Source organism: Malaclemys terrapin, chromosome 6 (genome assembly GCF_027887155.1).
Source record: "Malaclemys terrapin pileata isolate rMalTer1 chromosome 6, rMalTer1.hap1, whole genome shotgun sequence".
In the NCBI taxonomy this organism is placed as follows: Eukaryota; Metazoa; Chordata; order Testudines; family Emydidae; genus Malaclemys; species Malaclemys terrapin.
This window is the reverse complement of record NC_071510.1, coordinates 127,781,759-127,795,773: the sequence shown is the minus strand read 5'-3', so window position 1 is coordinate 127,795,773 and position 14,015 is coordinate 127,781,759. Positions and strand designations below refer to the sequence as shown.

At 46.8% G+C, this 14,015-nt stretch overlaps 1 protein-coding gene across 11 annotated transcripts in view; it reads right to left on the bottom strand.

Annotated features, from left to right (window-relative positions):
* CELF4 (CUGBP Elav-like family member 4) overlaps window positions 1-14,015 on the bottom strand; it is an 861,689-nt gene that overhangs the window by 409,635 nt on the left and 438,039 nt on the right. For all 11 annotated transcript variants that reach the window (XR_008445494.1, XM_054032838.1, XM_054032839.1 and 8 more), the window contains exon 3: window positions 1,897-1,945. Coding sequence is in view for 10 of the 11 variants with exons in the window: in XM_054032838.1 (XP_053888813.1) it covers window positions 1,897-1,945 (49 nt within the window). In the remaining variant the exon portion in view is untranslated. The remainder of the gene's footprint in view (window positions 1-1,896; window positions 1,946-14,015) is intronic.

Below are 14,015 nucleotides of genomic sequence, written 5' to 3'. Positions count from 1 at the left end.
AGCCAGGCACGTGTCTGCTATTAGCGATCTGCATAAAAGGGAGTGATTTGGAGGCACTAAGCAAACTGGCTGGCCTAATTATTATTTTTTGGTGTGTCTAATTAAGCAGACAAAAGACCACCCCTTCATACATGCTGTCATCATCGGCTCTGCCGGAATGTGCATCTGGCCCCAGCTGTCTGCAAGGCAGCTGACCTAGGGGGTCATCATTTGACAAGTGCCCTGGGCAAGCCGATTCAGACGGAGATATGGGCCCAGATCGTCAGCTGGGGCATAAATCGACATGTCTCCGTTGAAAACCAGGGAATTCCATTGTTCTACACTAGCTGAGGATCTGAGCCATGGTTTTTAAATTTGCTTTTGCTGAATGAAGGAAACGTGACACGATCATTCCTGATCAATACCATTGGAACATGCCATTCCCAAATCTTGCTTTGTTCATATGAGTAGCCCCTCAGACTCTCATAGTGCAAGGTTGATCGCTGAATTTGATTACATAGTAGAAGAGCTATTCCAGAGACCCCCGTCCTACACAATTACACCTAATAATCAACCATATGGAATCTCTGTCAACCCACCAGTTCCACCCTTTCATAAAGCCAGATCTTCATCTATACCTTCCAATTGAATCCAGACACCGGTGAATTTCAGCCTCTGGTTATATTTGATCAAACCACTGGATCTCCCAATCTTTTGACTAAAAAGAATATAACTTCTGTTTTTTTATTGTGATTTGCTTCATTCACTCAAGACAACTGTTGTTGGATAATTCAACTGTTGCCCATAGAAAGATGCAATTGACATTAATGAAAAAAGGCCCAAAGAGTTTTTACCCAGAGAAGAACCAGATTATTATTAACAGAAAACTCTGGCCTATTCAGAGACTGATACTGATTCTATAATCACTAACATGCACTATGCAAGCTGTCCTTGAAACGCTTATTGGTAGTGTGATCAACAATACCAACCTCTTATTTCAATCAAAGGAATAGGAAGGGATTTCACTGGAGTTCGAAGAAACCACCATGTAGATAGAAACATAGAGATGTAGCCACACCATAGAATCTGATAAATAAATAATACTGGATAACGGAGTCCTTGGCCTCCTGTACACAATGAAATCTGTGCTGGGACCACATCTGACAGACAACATCCTGTTTCAGGGAAGCCTGGTGAAGCATCTCCATGCTTTCCAACACAATTGGGTTTGAAAACCACCTAATGGAGGCAGCCCACTTGGGGTGACCCATTGAGTGGTCTCTAAATAAGGGGCTTTAACATCTGTCTCTCTAGGCATATGGATACAGGGGTGCGGGGTGCAAATTCTGATCTCAGTTGTGTGCAAATCCAGAGTAACTCCGTGTTGCTGAGATGAGAATCTAGTTAATATGGTATGTTCATCGGGCTATACAGGTACAGGTGCAGGAAATATCCTAGAGCAAGTTTGCTTTCTCCAAAGGCAGAGATGCTTCAATCCACATTTAGTCACCACAGTGAAACATGGGGGCTGGAGACACAGTAAAACACCCCCCGAGTTCTAACCCAACTGAACCATCACTGCAGTTTGGCCTACTGGCGGCACATGGTCTGCAAGAAACAAGGTGCTGTCAATGCCGTTAAACTTTGATAAGTCAGTGCCTGATGCTTCATTTCTTAACAAGGCAGTTATTTGTTTCCCAGGCAATCGCTGGCACCTGCCTGCCTTTTAAAATCAAATAATAATTGAATATGAGGAAAATGAGACGAAGGAAAGGAGATTTAATAAAGAGAATCTTTGCTGCAGAGGGAATTTCTTTGGCAGTGATTACGCTGCTAATTGATCAGCGCATTGCCTGAGAGAAGCCAGAGACAACAATTAAACTTAGCGCAGTGGCTGAGAGCAATGTAGTCAACTACCTCCTCGGCTTTCGCTGTCCGCTGGCTTCACCTGGATTGGTCTGTTCATCTGCAAGGAAAAACAAAGAGAGAAGCGCAATTAACAACGGAGCCCACAGATCCCCTAATTGTGCTGTTGGGTTTTTAGCGTGTACCTTTTAGCAGCAGGGTTTTCTGCATGTGCAGAACACAGTAGCTATTTAAGAGTAGGCAACAAGAATGCAGAACAATTAAGAGAAGGAAGTAATAGGGGTGGGGTGGGGAGACGGCGCAAGGAACCCTCGCTCCCTTATTTCCCGCCCAAGGGCCAACAACCATGTGGTTGAGGGGTGCAGTGCCGGTGGAGGCCCGAGGGGGGGCTGAGGTGAGCCCTGCACACCCTGCACCTGGCCAACAGAGGTCCCCAGGCAGGCCCAGAGAAGAATTGTAGAGGACTGTTACTGTAGCTTTTTGCTCCCAGGGAGAACAAAGGACGATTTCTGAGATAGCCAGAATTCCTCCTAAAGGCTCTGCTGCAAAGAACGGCCACTGCCACTTCCTTCCTCTCTTGCACAGACTGTGGCATACAGAGAGAGAGAATGCTAGCATCAAACAGGTTAGTGCTAAATCATCTGACTTTGTAAGAGGGATATACAGCGTGATCCTTTGTTTGTATCTTATATGGCTAGTGCTCCCCATTCTTGTCACTCCACCCACCAGCGACTTGAGTAGTTATATATTTAGGACCTCCATAGCCCTTTTCTCTAACCCGCCCCGGTCTCCTTTTACCCTGCAGTCCAGCCGGGCTGATTCCCTCCCCCATTATTTTTGGTTAATCTCTGTTGAACAGCAAAGTTGGCCCCATTCCCCCGCTTTCGGAAAATATTTCATAACTGTCTAGATTTATTCTAATTGCTCCGCAAACATATTTAGTATTAAAAAGCTATCAAAGTGGCTGACAAGTAGGTTAACATGATGGAGGGCCTAGAGAATCCTGCCGCATTGTTGTCTCGAGGGGGAAATGTACTTAGACATAAAGAGACTACAGTTATTATCACACTCACATTCTACAGAAGAGAGGTCTGTCTTGCAGCTCAGTGCCTCTAGACCCTAGAGGACAATATCTGCCCACTCTTATGCCCATGCAAGGCCAGTGAAGTCAAGGGATTTGAACCAGCAGCAGAATTTGGCCAGGGGGGTTTACTCTGTCATTCGCCATTCTCTGGTTTTGGAGTTGTGAGTAACCTTGGCCACGTCTATATACGGACATATTAGCTGGGACTGAGCCCAGGATCTTCAACAGCCAAATCACAGGCCTCTACTACTTCAGCTGTACAAGGCTGGCTTTAAGGGGAGTAAGTTGTTGCAGTCTGTGTGGCTAGCCACTGGAGGAAGACCTGATTGAACATCAGTGGGGGCTGATCCAAAGCCCATTGAAATCAACGTAAAGGCACCTGTCAATTCAACTGTGGGGCCTTAGAGAGCCATGACAGCTGGAGTGAAAACTCCTTCCTATCGCTCTGGGAGAAGGGTCTGATGTGATCAACTGCAAGGGGTGTAGGGAAATAGCTAGAGTCCCGGACAATGGTGAGGGAAACTGACTCACTGGTCACTACTTTCAGAAAATGGGCAATCAGTCGGGGTGGAGAGAGGGGGGAAGGGAGGGAAAGAGAAGAGGCAGTGAGCATAGGAGAGAAAGAGGGAGGGAAGAAGCACCCAGTGGAGGGGAAAAAACTGGGGAAATTAATAAGTAAAAGGCTAGTGTAATTTAATGTGCACTATGATTTATGCACTTGACAATGTCTTTATAGACCAAAGAGAAAGTGCTGTGTGCATGGAGCCCATAATACAAATTGAGATCATCTTGACATGAAAGACACCAATGATAGAGAGACACATTGAGAGGGAAATAATTGAGTTTCCTCTCTCCATCCATAAAACTTTCTTCTCGTGGAGAAAGTCTGGGAGCAGGGAGGCAGCTTAGGGAAAGAGGAGGGGGGATAAAGGCAGAGGGGCTCTTCCCTAATGGGGGAATAACCTACCTAGAAGAAAGGGAATTCAGAGAGCTGCACCACTCAGAGTTTCCTACGCAGCGTCTATCTGGGGAGAGAGATGCAGACAGGCTTTTCTAGGGAGGAAACCAGGGTACAGATCCTAATCCAGGGATCTCAGGGGGGTCTGCCGGTGGCAAGAGGCATCTTCATGGAGCCCCCTTGTCTCTGTACCTATTGGTTGGCTTTGCTGACCCTTGGAGAGCATGCTGCCTTCAGGAGATATACTTCCATGGCTCTCTGTGTTGTAACAACCTGCAATGAACCCGGAGGAAGGAGCACAGGTTGCAGGAGGGAAGAGTTTGGAGGGGGCCCCAGGAAGCCAGTCTGTGTGCACATGGCTGGAATGCTAGCTGCAGTTGCAGCACTTCTGCAATGAGCTGTTTTACTAGAGAGCCAGTTTAGGGTTAGAAACTTGGAGTCCACTCACAGCTAGCATATGGGGTACATGAGACAGCTGTCCAATGAGCCCTCTAAAGGAGGAGAGCCATGGAATGGAAGGGGAAGAGTATATTAAATCAGCTTTATTAACTTATAATCAGCTGCCTCCCCCCGAGCACTGGGAGGGGTTGGGATCCAGGGCTGGCAGCCTGGGTCCGTTCACTCCCATCCTCCCAGGCCACCCTGTGGGGTCCTCCTGGAACATCTTCCATGGGGGTCAGGTGGCTTCACTCCATATGCAGAGGGGACTGGAATGTGTGGTCTGCTTTTCATGGGAGATCTTGTGGCCCTCTAGGCTCACATCCCACAGCACTCGGGTTACAGCTGGAGAGACTCTGTGCCTTGAAGCCTGGATCTGAGATGCTCCAAAGTTTGTAGATGATCCCATCGGACACTTCCATTTAGCCTATGACAGAGACGGGCATGAGCTGGAAACCTCCAGTTGGTATCTGAATCCAACAGGATCCAAATGGGTCTGGTTTTCCATGCACTTATACTAGTTTGAGCGGGGAGTAACGCCATTGAAGTTAATGGAATGATGCCCAGGGGTAATCAGTGTAAAATTGGATGTAGGAATAAAGCGCCAGTAGGACATCACTACAACATTCATGTAACCACGGGACTGCCAGAAGCCATCAAACAGCACAGATGAGTTACCCAGAGAGTTTTCCATGGACGTCTCAGTAGCCCATTACATTTCCCTTCAAAGACACAGATGAGATTCAGGTTCCGTTTCACCCCTCTCCATCTGCCCCGGAACATCCTGGGCAGTTGTTACTGTGTTTACTGATAACGCTCACCTCCCAGGCAAAAACCCTTTGAGATGCAACCTGCTTCCTAACAGATCTGCGCCAGAAGTGGGCACAGTGGCAGGGGAATTTTGTCTCCTAATCAAACATGAGATTTCAACTAGGATTCGCCGTGCTGAACCGCAGAGCGATCATGGTGCTGAGCAAGGAAAGAAACCTCCAGCACAGGAGAAAATAAAACCGTAATGTTGTTAATCCAATTAACAGTTGCCTTTACTGACTCAAGGAAAGAAGTTGGTAAAGAACTGATGGGAGCTAGTGAGGAACAATCAAATGTAAAAGTCCCATTTAAGTATAACACACAAAGGCAAGCAGCTGAACATTGACAACATGTACAAGTGCTTATATACAAACACTAGAAGTCTAAATACTAAGATGGATGAACTAGAGTGCCTGGCATGAAATGAGGATATGGATATAAAAGGCATTATGTAAACTTGGTGGAATGAGGCTAATCAATGGGGACGATAATACTAGGGTACCAACTATAGGGGAATGACAGAGTAGGTTGCACTTGTTGGGGAGTGGCGCTATATGTGAAAGGAAGCATACTGATGACTCCAATTGTACCACAGAACCCCAATGGATGGAAATTTCATGCCTGAACAATCGGTGTATAGAAGCAGGACTATCCTACCAACTACCTGACCAGGATGGTGACAGTGATTGTGAAATGCTTGGGGAGATTAGAGAGGCCACCAAGGCAGAAAACACAATGATGGGAGATTTCAACTATCCCCATATTGACTGGGTACATGTCACCTGAGGATGGGATGCAGAGATAAAATTTCTAGACACCATAAATGACTGCTCCTTGGAGCAGAGAGTCCTGGAGCACATAAGGGTAGGGACAATTCTTGATTTAGTCCTAAGTGGAGCACAGGATCTGGTCCAAGAGGTGATACAGCTGAATCACTCAGTATTAGTGACCAGGACATAATTAAATTTAACATCTCGGGGGGGCTGGGGGAATACCAAAGAAACCCACCACAGTAGCATTTAACTTCAAAAAGGAAACTACATAAAATGAAGAAGCTAGATGACAGAGGATGGGTCTAAATTGCCCTGTTCTGTTCATTCCCTCTGAAGCATCTGGCACCAGCCACTGTCAGAAGACAGGATTCTAGCTAGATGGACCATTGGTCTGACCCAGTGTGGCCGTTCGTATGTTTTAATGACACAGAGCAGCAGCATTTATAGAATCACTGAACCACAAGAATTAGGGATGGGAATGACCTATTTATACTACGAGTCCAATTCACCTTTCCCCGTGCTTTAGTTTACAGCAATGTTTGTGGCTCTTTATTCTAGATGATCTTTGTTGGGCAGACACTAGTGAAAGAAATGATTTAATCTCACCAGTGAACTCACCACAGCCTAGTAAACACATGGATTTATCCCAAACTCATTCAGCTACATGTTTCAAAGACAGAATGGCTCCCTTTGATCTGATTCATTGATTTTAAGGCCAGAAAGGACCTTTTACAATCCATCTGTTTTGGGTACTTATATGGCCCCAAATAAGCAGCATCTGCGTGTCTCGCAATCTTCAGTGTACTTCTCCTCACCGAATCCCTGTGAATGAGGGCAGTGCTTTTATGCTCCTTTTACAGATGCATTGAGTGTAAGGCCAAAACGGACCCTAGTGATCGACTAGTCTGACCACACTGGCTGCTCTGGGCTCCCACTCTGCGGTGCTGTCATGACATGACTTTGTTGTAGATGGAGACTGCGGTGCAGAGAGATTAAGTGACTTGCCTAAGGTTGCACAAGAAGTCTGTGGGAGGAAAGGGAATTGAACCCAGGCCTGAAGCGATCACTCTAACCACTGGGCCATCTTTCCTCATCCAGAAACATTGCACCTGAACACCCGCATATTACAGGCTGTCGTATCTCACACCGTGCAATCCTCCTTATTGTAGGCTTTATTCCCAACTCTTTCTCCATGTAGGAGACCCAAGGAGTATTCCCAGCTCTGCCCCATCCTCAGGCAAGTCACGTCAGTGCCCCAGGCCTCAGTTTCCCCACCTGAGTTGGGACCCCTGTGGGTGCTGCTGTTTTCTGACTCCCATGCCCATTTGATCTGGCTCCATTACAGGAGGGGAACATCGGGCCCTCTAATAAATAAAACATGTAAACAGGCAGACGGGTGATTTGGAAGTTTTTACCTTGCTCATACAAATAACCTCCCATGGTACAACTCTGAGTAAAGCTTTCTGTCTCCCATGATCCTTTGCACCTTGCAGCTTCAGTGGCAACAAAGAGATTGCACTGCAGGTGCTACTAACACTTCTGCATACCTGGGTCCACAGGCGGATGCCCCGCAGCCATTCCCATCCCCCGCATTGCTCATACTGACACCTTAAATACCAGCCAGAACCGCCATCCCACTTTAGCCCACAACTCGCCCCACCCAGTCCCCAGCTGAATCTTCTCCGCACGTACATACACGACATCATTTTTCATGTCCAATTACAGCAGCAGCGGTGCCACTGTTAAAAGACAGTGCAGGTACTCCTGTCAGAAAGGGTTTGAGTTACAAGAAGCGATGAATTACAGCAAGCCCTTTTTCAATTCTCTGCAGAAATGAAATGTCAGAGCTTGCTGCTGTATATTTCACAGCACCATCGGCTACAGGCCAGCGCAGGAATTAGACAGGGGACAGACGCTTCTCTGCATTGTGATTTTTTTTTTAAGGTTCTTTCCCCCATCCCACTCCCCTTTCTGCTCCCTCTGGCTTTGAAATTAATTTAGAGCAGGTAGAAGGATCGCCTGGGAATAGAAGGTGGAAAAGAGAGACAGCTGATTTCTCACTGATTCCATCTCTCTCCATTTTCTCTTTCCCTCTCTGTCTTTTCCACCCTCTTCTTCCCCAGCCTCATTCATTCATATTTCTATTGCCATGGTGTCCAGAGGCATCAGTTGGGACGGAGGCCCCATTGTGCAAGGTGCTGTACAGACACAACAGAAAAAAAAATCAGACCCTGCCCCAAGCAGCTGGCAAACCAATTTGAGACAGGATGCAAAGAGCGGGAGTGACAAGCGCCAGGAAAGGAAGGGGAGACAAGAAGATTATTGGAATTTGATTAATAATTATGCTGATGATGCATGAGACAGAATAGAATCCAGCTCCCTCACCCAGAGCTGGGCTGCAACCAGCCTGATAACTAGCAGTATGGGGCCAAGTTGTTGGACTCAATGCAGAAATCTCTGGGTGGAATCCTATGGCCTGAATTGTGCAGGACATCAGAGGAGATGATCTCAGGGGTCCCTTTTGACCTTAAAAATCAATCAAAGATTTATAGACACTAGTTAGAGCTTTGAAGGCACGGGGGGGGGGGTGGATTGGTCAAGTAAGAAGGTGCCGTTTCTACCTAGTCACTTTTCTGCCCAAAGCTTCACTTTTAAACCTAGGAGGAGGAAAAGCCTTCATTCTCCACATCCCATTAGGCTTAGAGGAAGGCAGTGTGGCCTAGTGGGCAGAGTACTAACCTGGGGCTCAGGAAACTCCCAGCTCTCCAACTAGTCTGCTGGGCAAGTCACTTCTTACTGCTCTGTGCCTCAGTGGCTCTATATGTAAAATGGGTATAATGCTACTGACCTCCATGGAACAGCCCTTTGAGATCTGCTGATGAAAAGTGCTATATAAGAGGTAATAGGTATGATGATGATTATAATAATGTATAATAAATATTATAGTTTCCTGTGAACAAGTAACACGCCTGCATCTGTAATTTTCACTCCATGCATCTGAAGAAGTGAGGTTTTTTTACCCACGAAAGCTTATGCCCAAATAAGCCTGTTAGTCTTTAAGGTGCCACCGGACTCCTCGTTGTTTTTGTGGATACCGACAAACACGGCTACCCCTCTGAGACTTGTGAACAACTAGTCATTTCCATGCCTGAAGGAGATTCACAAAGTGGAAATTAGCAACTTTCCCTGCTCAATTCCCCCAACATAGCCTCAGTTAACACAGAATAGATCACCTCAATACAGCTAGCTCTGTCCTCTCCAACCACTTCTGACTGGTGAACAATTAGGAGAACTTGCCGCTTGAGGTATCCATCGAATGGAGTTGGATGTTGGAGTTGTGTGAACGCACAATGGCACGGTAAAGACTAATCGGGAGGGTACAAGGCAGATTGAGGCAGAAAGTTGCACAGCGAATAGCATGGACCCCACAGCAGAGTAGGGTCAAGCCAGGTCAGTGCTTGGGATCTGATCCTGAGCTGACTGAAATTGATAGAAAGATTCCCATTGACTCCAGTGGGCGTTGGATCTTGCCTTTTCAAGAGACCTCCAGAAGCATTCAGATGCTGTATGAAGTGGAGTTGATGGCCCAGCAGGTAGCCCTCTGCCTTCTAAAACAACACTGAACCGATGCCCCAGCAGTTAATCAGGCACGAGGCACTCGCCTTTGGAAACAATGTATTGTCAGATGCTTTATGGGTGTATGTTCATTGCTAATAGTGAGGCCCAGGTTGAATTCCATGTTCTGCCACCGACTTTCTGTGTGACCACGAGCAAGTCACTTAGTCTCTTTGTGCCTCAGTTCCCCATCTGCAAAATGGGGATAATGGCACAGCCCTACCTCGCAGGGGTGTTGCAAGGAGAAATATAACAACAATTGTGAAGCGCTGGGGTGTTAACGGAGAGTCAAAGACCAATTCCGATGTTTGGGTAACTACCCTGTGGTTTCCACCAGATGCATTATTCACCTTCACTTCCTGTTCCAAATGGTTGTATGGTACTGCTGGGTGCAATTCAACTGCCACTACATCTCCCCACAGAGTCGGCTTCATTTCACTAGTGGGCAAATGGCAGCGCTCCAGCGATCAGCAGGAATGAAGCCCAGGGGACTACTCATGTGCTTAAAGTTAAGCACGTGCCTAAGTGCTTTGCAGGATCTGGGCCAGTGTGCTCAGCACCTCTAAGGATTAGCGAGCGAGCCCACAGTCTGCAAAGCATTTGGGGATTCAGGGCCCAACGTTGCCCTTGTATATGTGAGAAACTTTACTCCCATGGATAGTCCCGTTAAAATCAACAAGGCTACTCATGTGAGCAATGTTACTCACATTGTTTGTAGCATTGGGCCCATAGCTACTGTGTGATCTTTTAGGATTAAAGGCACCAAGGACATGTAAACTATATTAATGTCAAGGTTGGAAAGGACTGGAAATTAACTTACAATTTTACTGTATTTCATATCTGATTGCAAAGTTCTGGGCCTGATTCTGACTTACACTAGTAACTCCACTGACGTGAATGGAATTACAGTAGTGTGAACCTGCTGTCAGTGCCAGCAGATTCAAGCCAACCCTTTTCCCTTTTACAGAAACCAGATTTAGGATCAGATCTTCAGCAGGTGTGAATTGCTGTTGCTTTCTGAAAATCGTCGGAGCTGCATCGATTTCCACCAGCTGAGGATCTGACCCTCGATATTCCGATCTTTTAGCTGCAACTCAATGAAAAAAATAACAACTCCAATGATATTGGAAGAAAGGAGCCTGACTGCGCCAGCAGCATAACGACAAACTGGCGAGTGTGCGGATACTCGCTTGCAAAGTAAAACAGTTCAAGCTGCCCCGGTTAATTAAACAACAGTGAAAGGCAATGTGATAAAAAAGTTCTGGAAAATACCATGGCAGCATCCGGGGGGGTAAATGCTAGTAATGAAGAATGTTTCTGAGATTATTCTATCCCAAACCTTATCTGTCTAGCATGGACCCTTAATTCCATTCTCCCCCTCCCAGATGAGACGTGTGTCGGAGACGTGTACACAAATAGATGAGAAGATCTGAAATGGGATTGCATGAGATATGAAAAAAAATATCTTGAAGGGTTTGACCTTTACAAATCACTCACTGCTCTGGCACCTACCTCCGAGAATGATTGCTACTGGCCATCCCTGCACTCCAAGAGTATTTTCTATATATCATATAAAACACATTATAATCCATCCATCTAACTATCGATTCATCTTCCCACCTGTCTCGTGTATATAGATGAACCTAGAGGGGCTTTAAGTTCAGTGCGGGTTCATGCACAGAAACCTTTGGCTTGAAATCCCCAACTTCTCAACTGAGAAGTGTTTTGGGCTGGGTTGGAAGCACTTGCTGATCTGGTTCATACCAATATAAAGTCTTTACAATTCAAAATGTGCTACGATTTGCTCCTTGGAATGCTAAGCTGCCGGGGGCTCAACCGTTGAGCGCTTCAGCACCTAAATGAAGCCAATGGGCATTGGAAGGCTTTCAGCCCCTCACTGGAGCGCTCAGTGCCTGGCAGGATTAAGCCCTGTATCGCCGCAGGCCTGGAACAATAAAGTCCGATTTTTCAGAGCGAGAGGGACATCGCCAGCTTTGTTTCGCAAGAGCTGGTCACCGAACACGCCGCTAGTTTATATGCAAATCCACCTCTGAAAGAGCCAAGGATCAGCTCATTCTGTGAAACGGCCTCACAGCACTGTGCAGTTACCTGGCATAAATGACTTAGGGGCTGCGCCTGAAAACGCGTTCTCACGCCAGCAGTCCCTTGGAGGCCGATGACGATACTCCGGCAGAGTCAGGGACTGCAGGATTAGGCTCTTCATGGTCAATTACAAAATCCCATTCGTTTTAGGATTCCAACTGTACTGCAGTTAAACGGCAATTGTGTTCTATGCTATTCTATTCAGATCCATAGTTTGCACCCATGACCCTGTGCAGAACCGCTGGCAAACCCCTCGCCCACGTGTAAGTATTTTGCACGGCCACACTGCTTAACAAACAGCCGTGCAATTAGAGTAGTGTACATTAATTAGTCAATTTCACCCAGTGCCAGACTCAGCGGATAAAATTCTGTTCTCTCGTTGGAGAACATCCTTCTTGGAGCACATTCTATGCCCATGTCCCATTTGCAAGATGTGCTCTCCTTTATGCCAGGACAGCTCCATTGCAAGCCATGCCCTAGGACTCCCCCTGTGCCTTCCCACCCTCTTTTGGGAGGCTAACATTGCTGACAGTGCCATTGCCCTGAGCATGTTTGCATTCTCTTACTTCTGCTGCATCGTGCCCCTCTGCAGGGCCAAGCAAAACCTTGACCCATCTTTGCTCGATTTACAGCTCAAAGATAATGGGCCATGTCATTGGTCCTGCAAAGTCCCCTTTGCACCACTCTGGCAGAACAAAGAGGACTTAAAGCCACCCTAAGAGGATGGGGCTGGTGGTGAATGGCAGCTTGTGTAGATGTACTCATGCTGGCCATAGTGTAAGAAGAGAGGGGAAGACACTGTGGTGCACGAGTGAGTACGTACCCAGGGGCGTCAGGCAGGTTTGGGTGCTGATGCTCACGTCACCCCTTCCTCACTTCTACTTTTAGCAAGCTAGCTAGAGTACAGCTAGCACAGGTACGGGGGCTGCCGTTCACACGCTCGGCTGCAATGCAGACGGACCCTAAGTGAGCGAGACAAGGTGGGTGAAGTAATATCTTTTATTGGACCAACTTCTGTTGGTGAACGAGACAAGCATTCGAGCTACAAGGAGCTCTTCTTCAGGTCTGGAAAAGGTAAGCAGCATGTCAGAGCTAATTACAAGGTGGGACAGACTGTTTAGCATGAGCATAAGCACATGTTCTAGGAGACCATGTAAGATGAACTGGCCAATTAACACCTCTGCAGTCCTAAGACATAGGAGGGTTAGTGAGTTACAGAGTGTTATTATGAGTCATCAAGCCAATATCTTTGTTGAGTCCATGGTAGTCCATGGTTTTTAGTGTCTAGCAGAGCTACGAATTGAAACTCCCAGGCTCGCCAGGTGCTGTGCTGGTTTCCTTTGAGGATGAGTACTGTCAGGTCAGATATGGAGTGATTGTTTTGTGAAAAACGGTCACCCCCGGGTGCTAAGATGTTTTTGTCTTTTATCGTTTTTCTGCGTGAGTTCATTCGAGAGCGTATTCGAGAGCCACCAGATGAGGCACAGCACATTTTGTGAGAGGCATGTGTAAGACTCGTGGATCTTGAAAGGTGTGTTGCGGTGGGAATTGATCATCACAGCAGTGGAGAGATGTCTGCAGGTTTTGCATCTGTTGTTCTGGCCGGGTCTGGCGCTGCTTTGAGTTGTTGTGTCCCGGTGTGCGGGGTGCTTGCTTCTGAGAATGAGCTTGGCAAGGGTGGGTGGCTGTTTGAAGGGCAGAAGAGGGGGTGCCACCAGTGGGCAGCTGACCATTCCCATGACACAAAGGAATCCTTGGCTGACATATGCCGCCTCCTGGCATAGATGGCATGGCTGGGCACATGGCATTCCAGTAATTCCCACCCACAGAACAGCTTCTAGGAAGTAGATGCAAGCTGTACCAGTACAGAGCCGCACTTAAAGCCACGCCTTTAGTTAAATCTGGGGAACCTTCTCCTGCACACAAGGCCTAACTGACTTCAGCTAAACTGAAATAAACCTCCGCACAGCCTATTACTCTGTGATTTCAAACCACACCTTAAATTAAACCAGTGGAACTGCACATAGACAAACCCCTTAGCAAATCACAGCATCGGCCTCTTATTGAAGGTGTGAGCGGTAAAACAAGCAAATACCCGATCTTGATGTTATCCCTTTAGTGGAAGGACTCAGAGCACTAACTCGAATTTCCTCATCTCTTGCAGGATGGAAGGGCGTATTGAAGCTGCCAGTTTAAACCCATCACGTGTCCAGAGAATGGCCCACTCTCGCTCACCAGGTAATGTTTGCGTCTACTTTTATATAATTATAAGAGCCTTTGTCATATGAAAGTTACCAAAGCAACCCAAACACTTCTTTCTTCAGTTGGCGAGGGAGTAAGGGGGGAAGGTTTTAAAAAGCTCTGCAAAGTCCAGTGTAAAAGAACATCT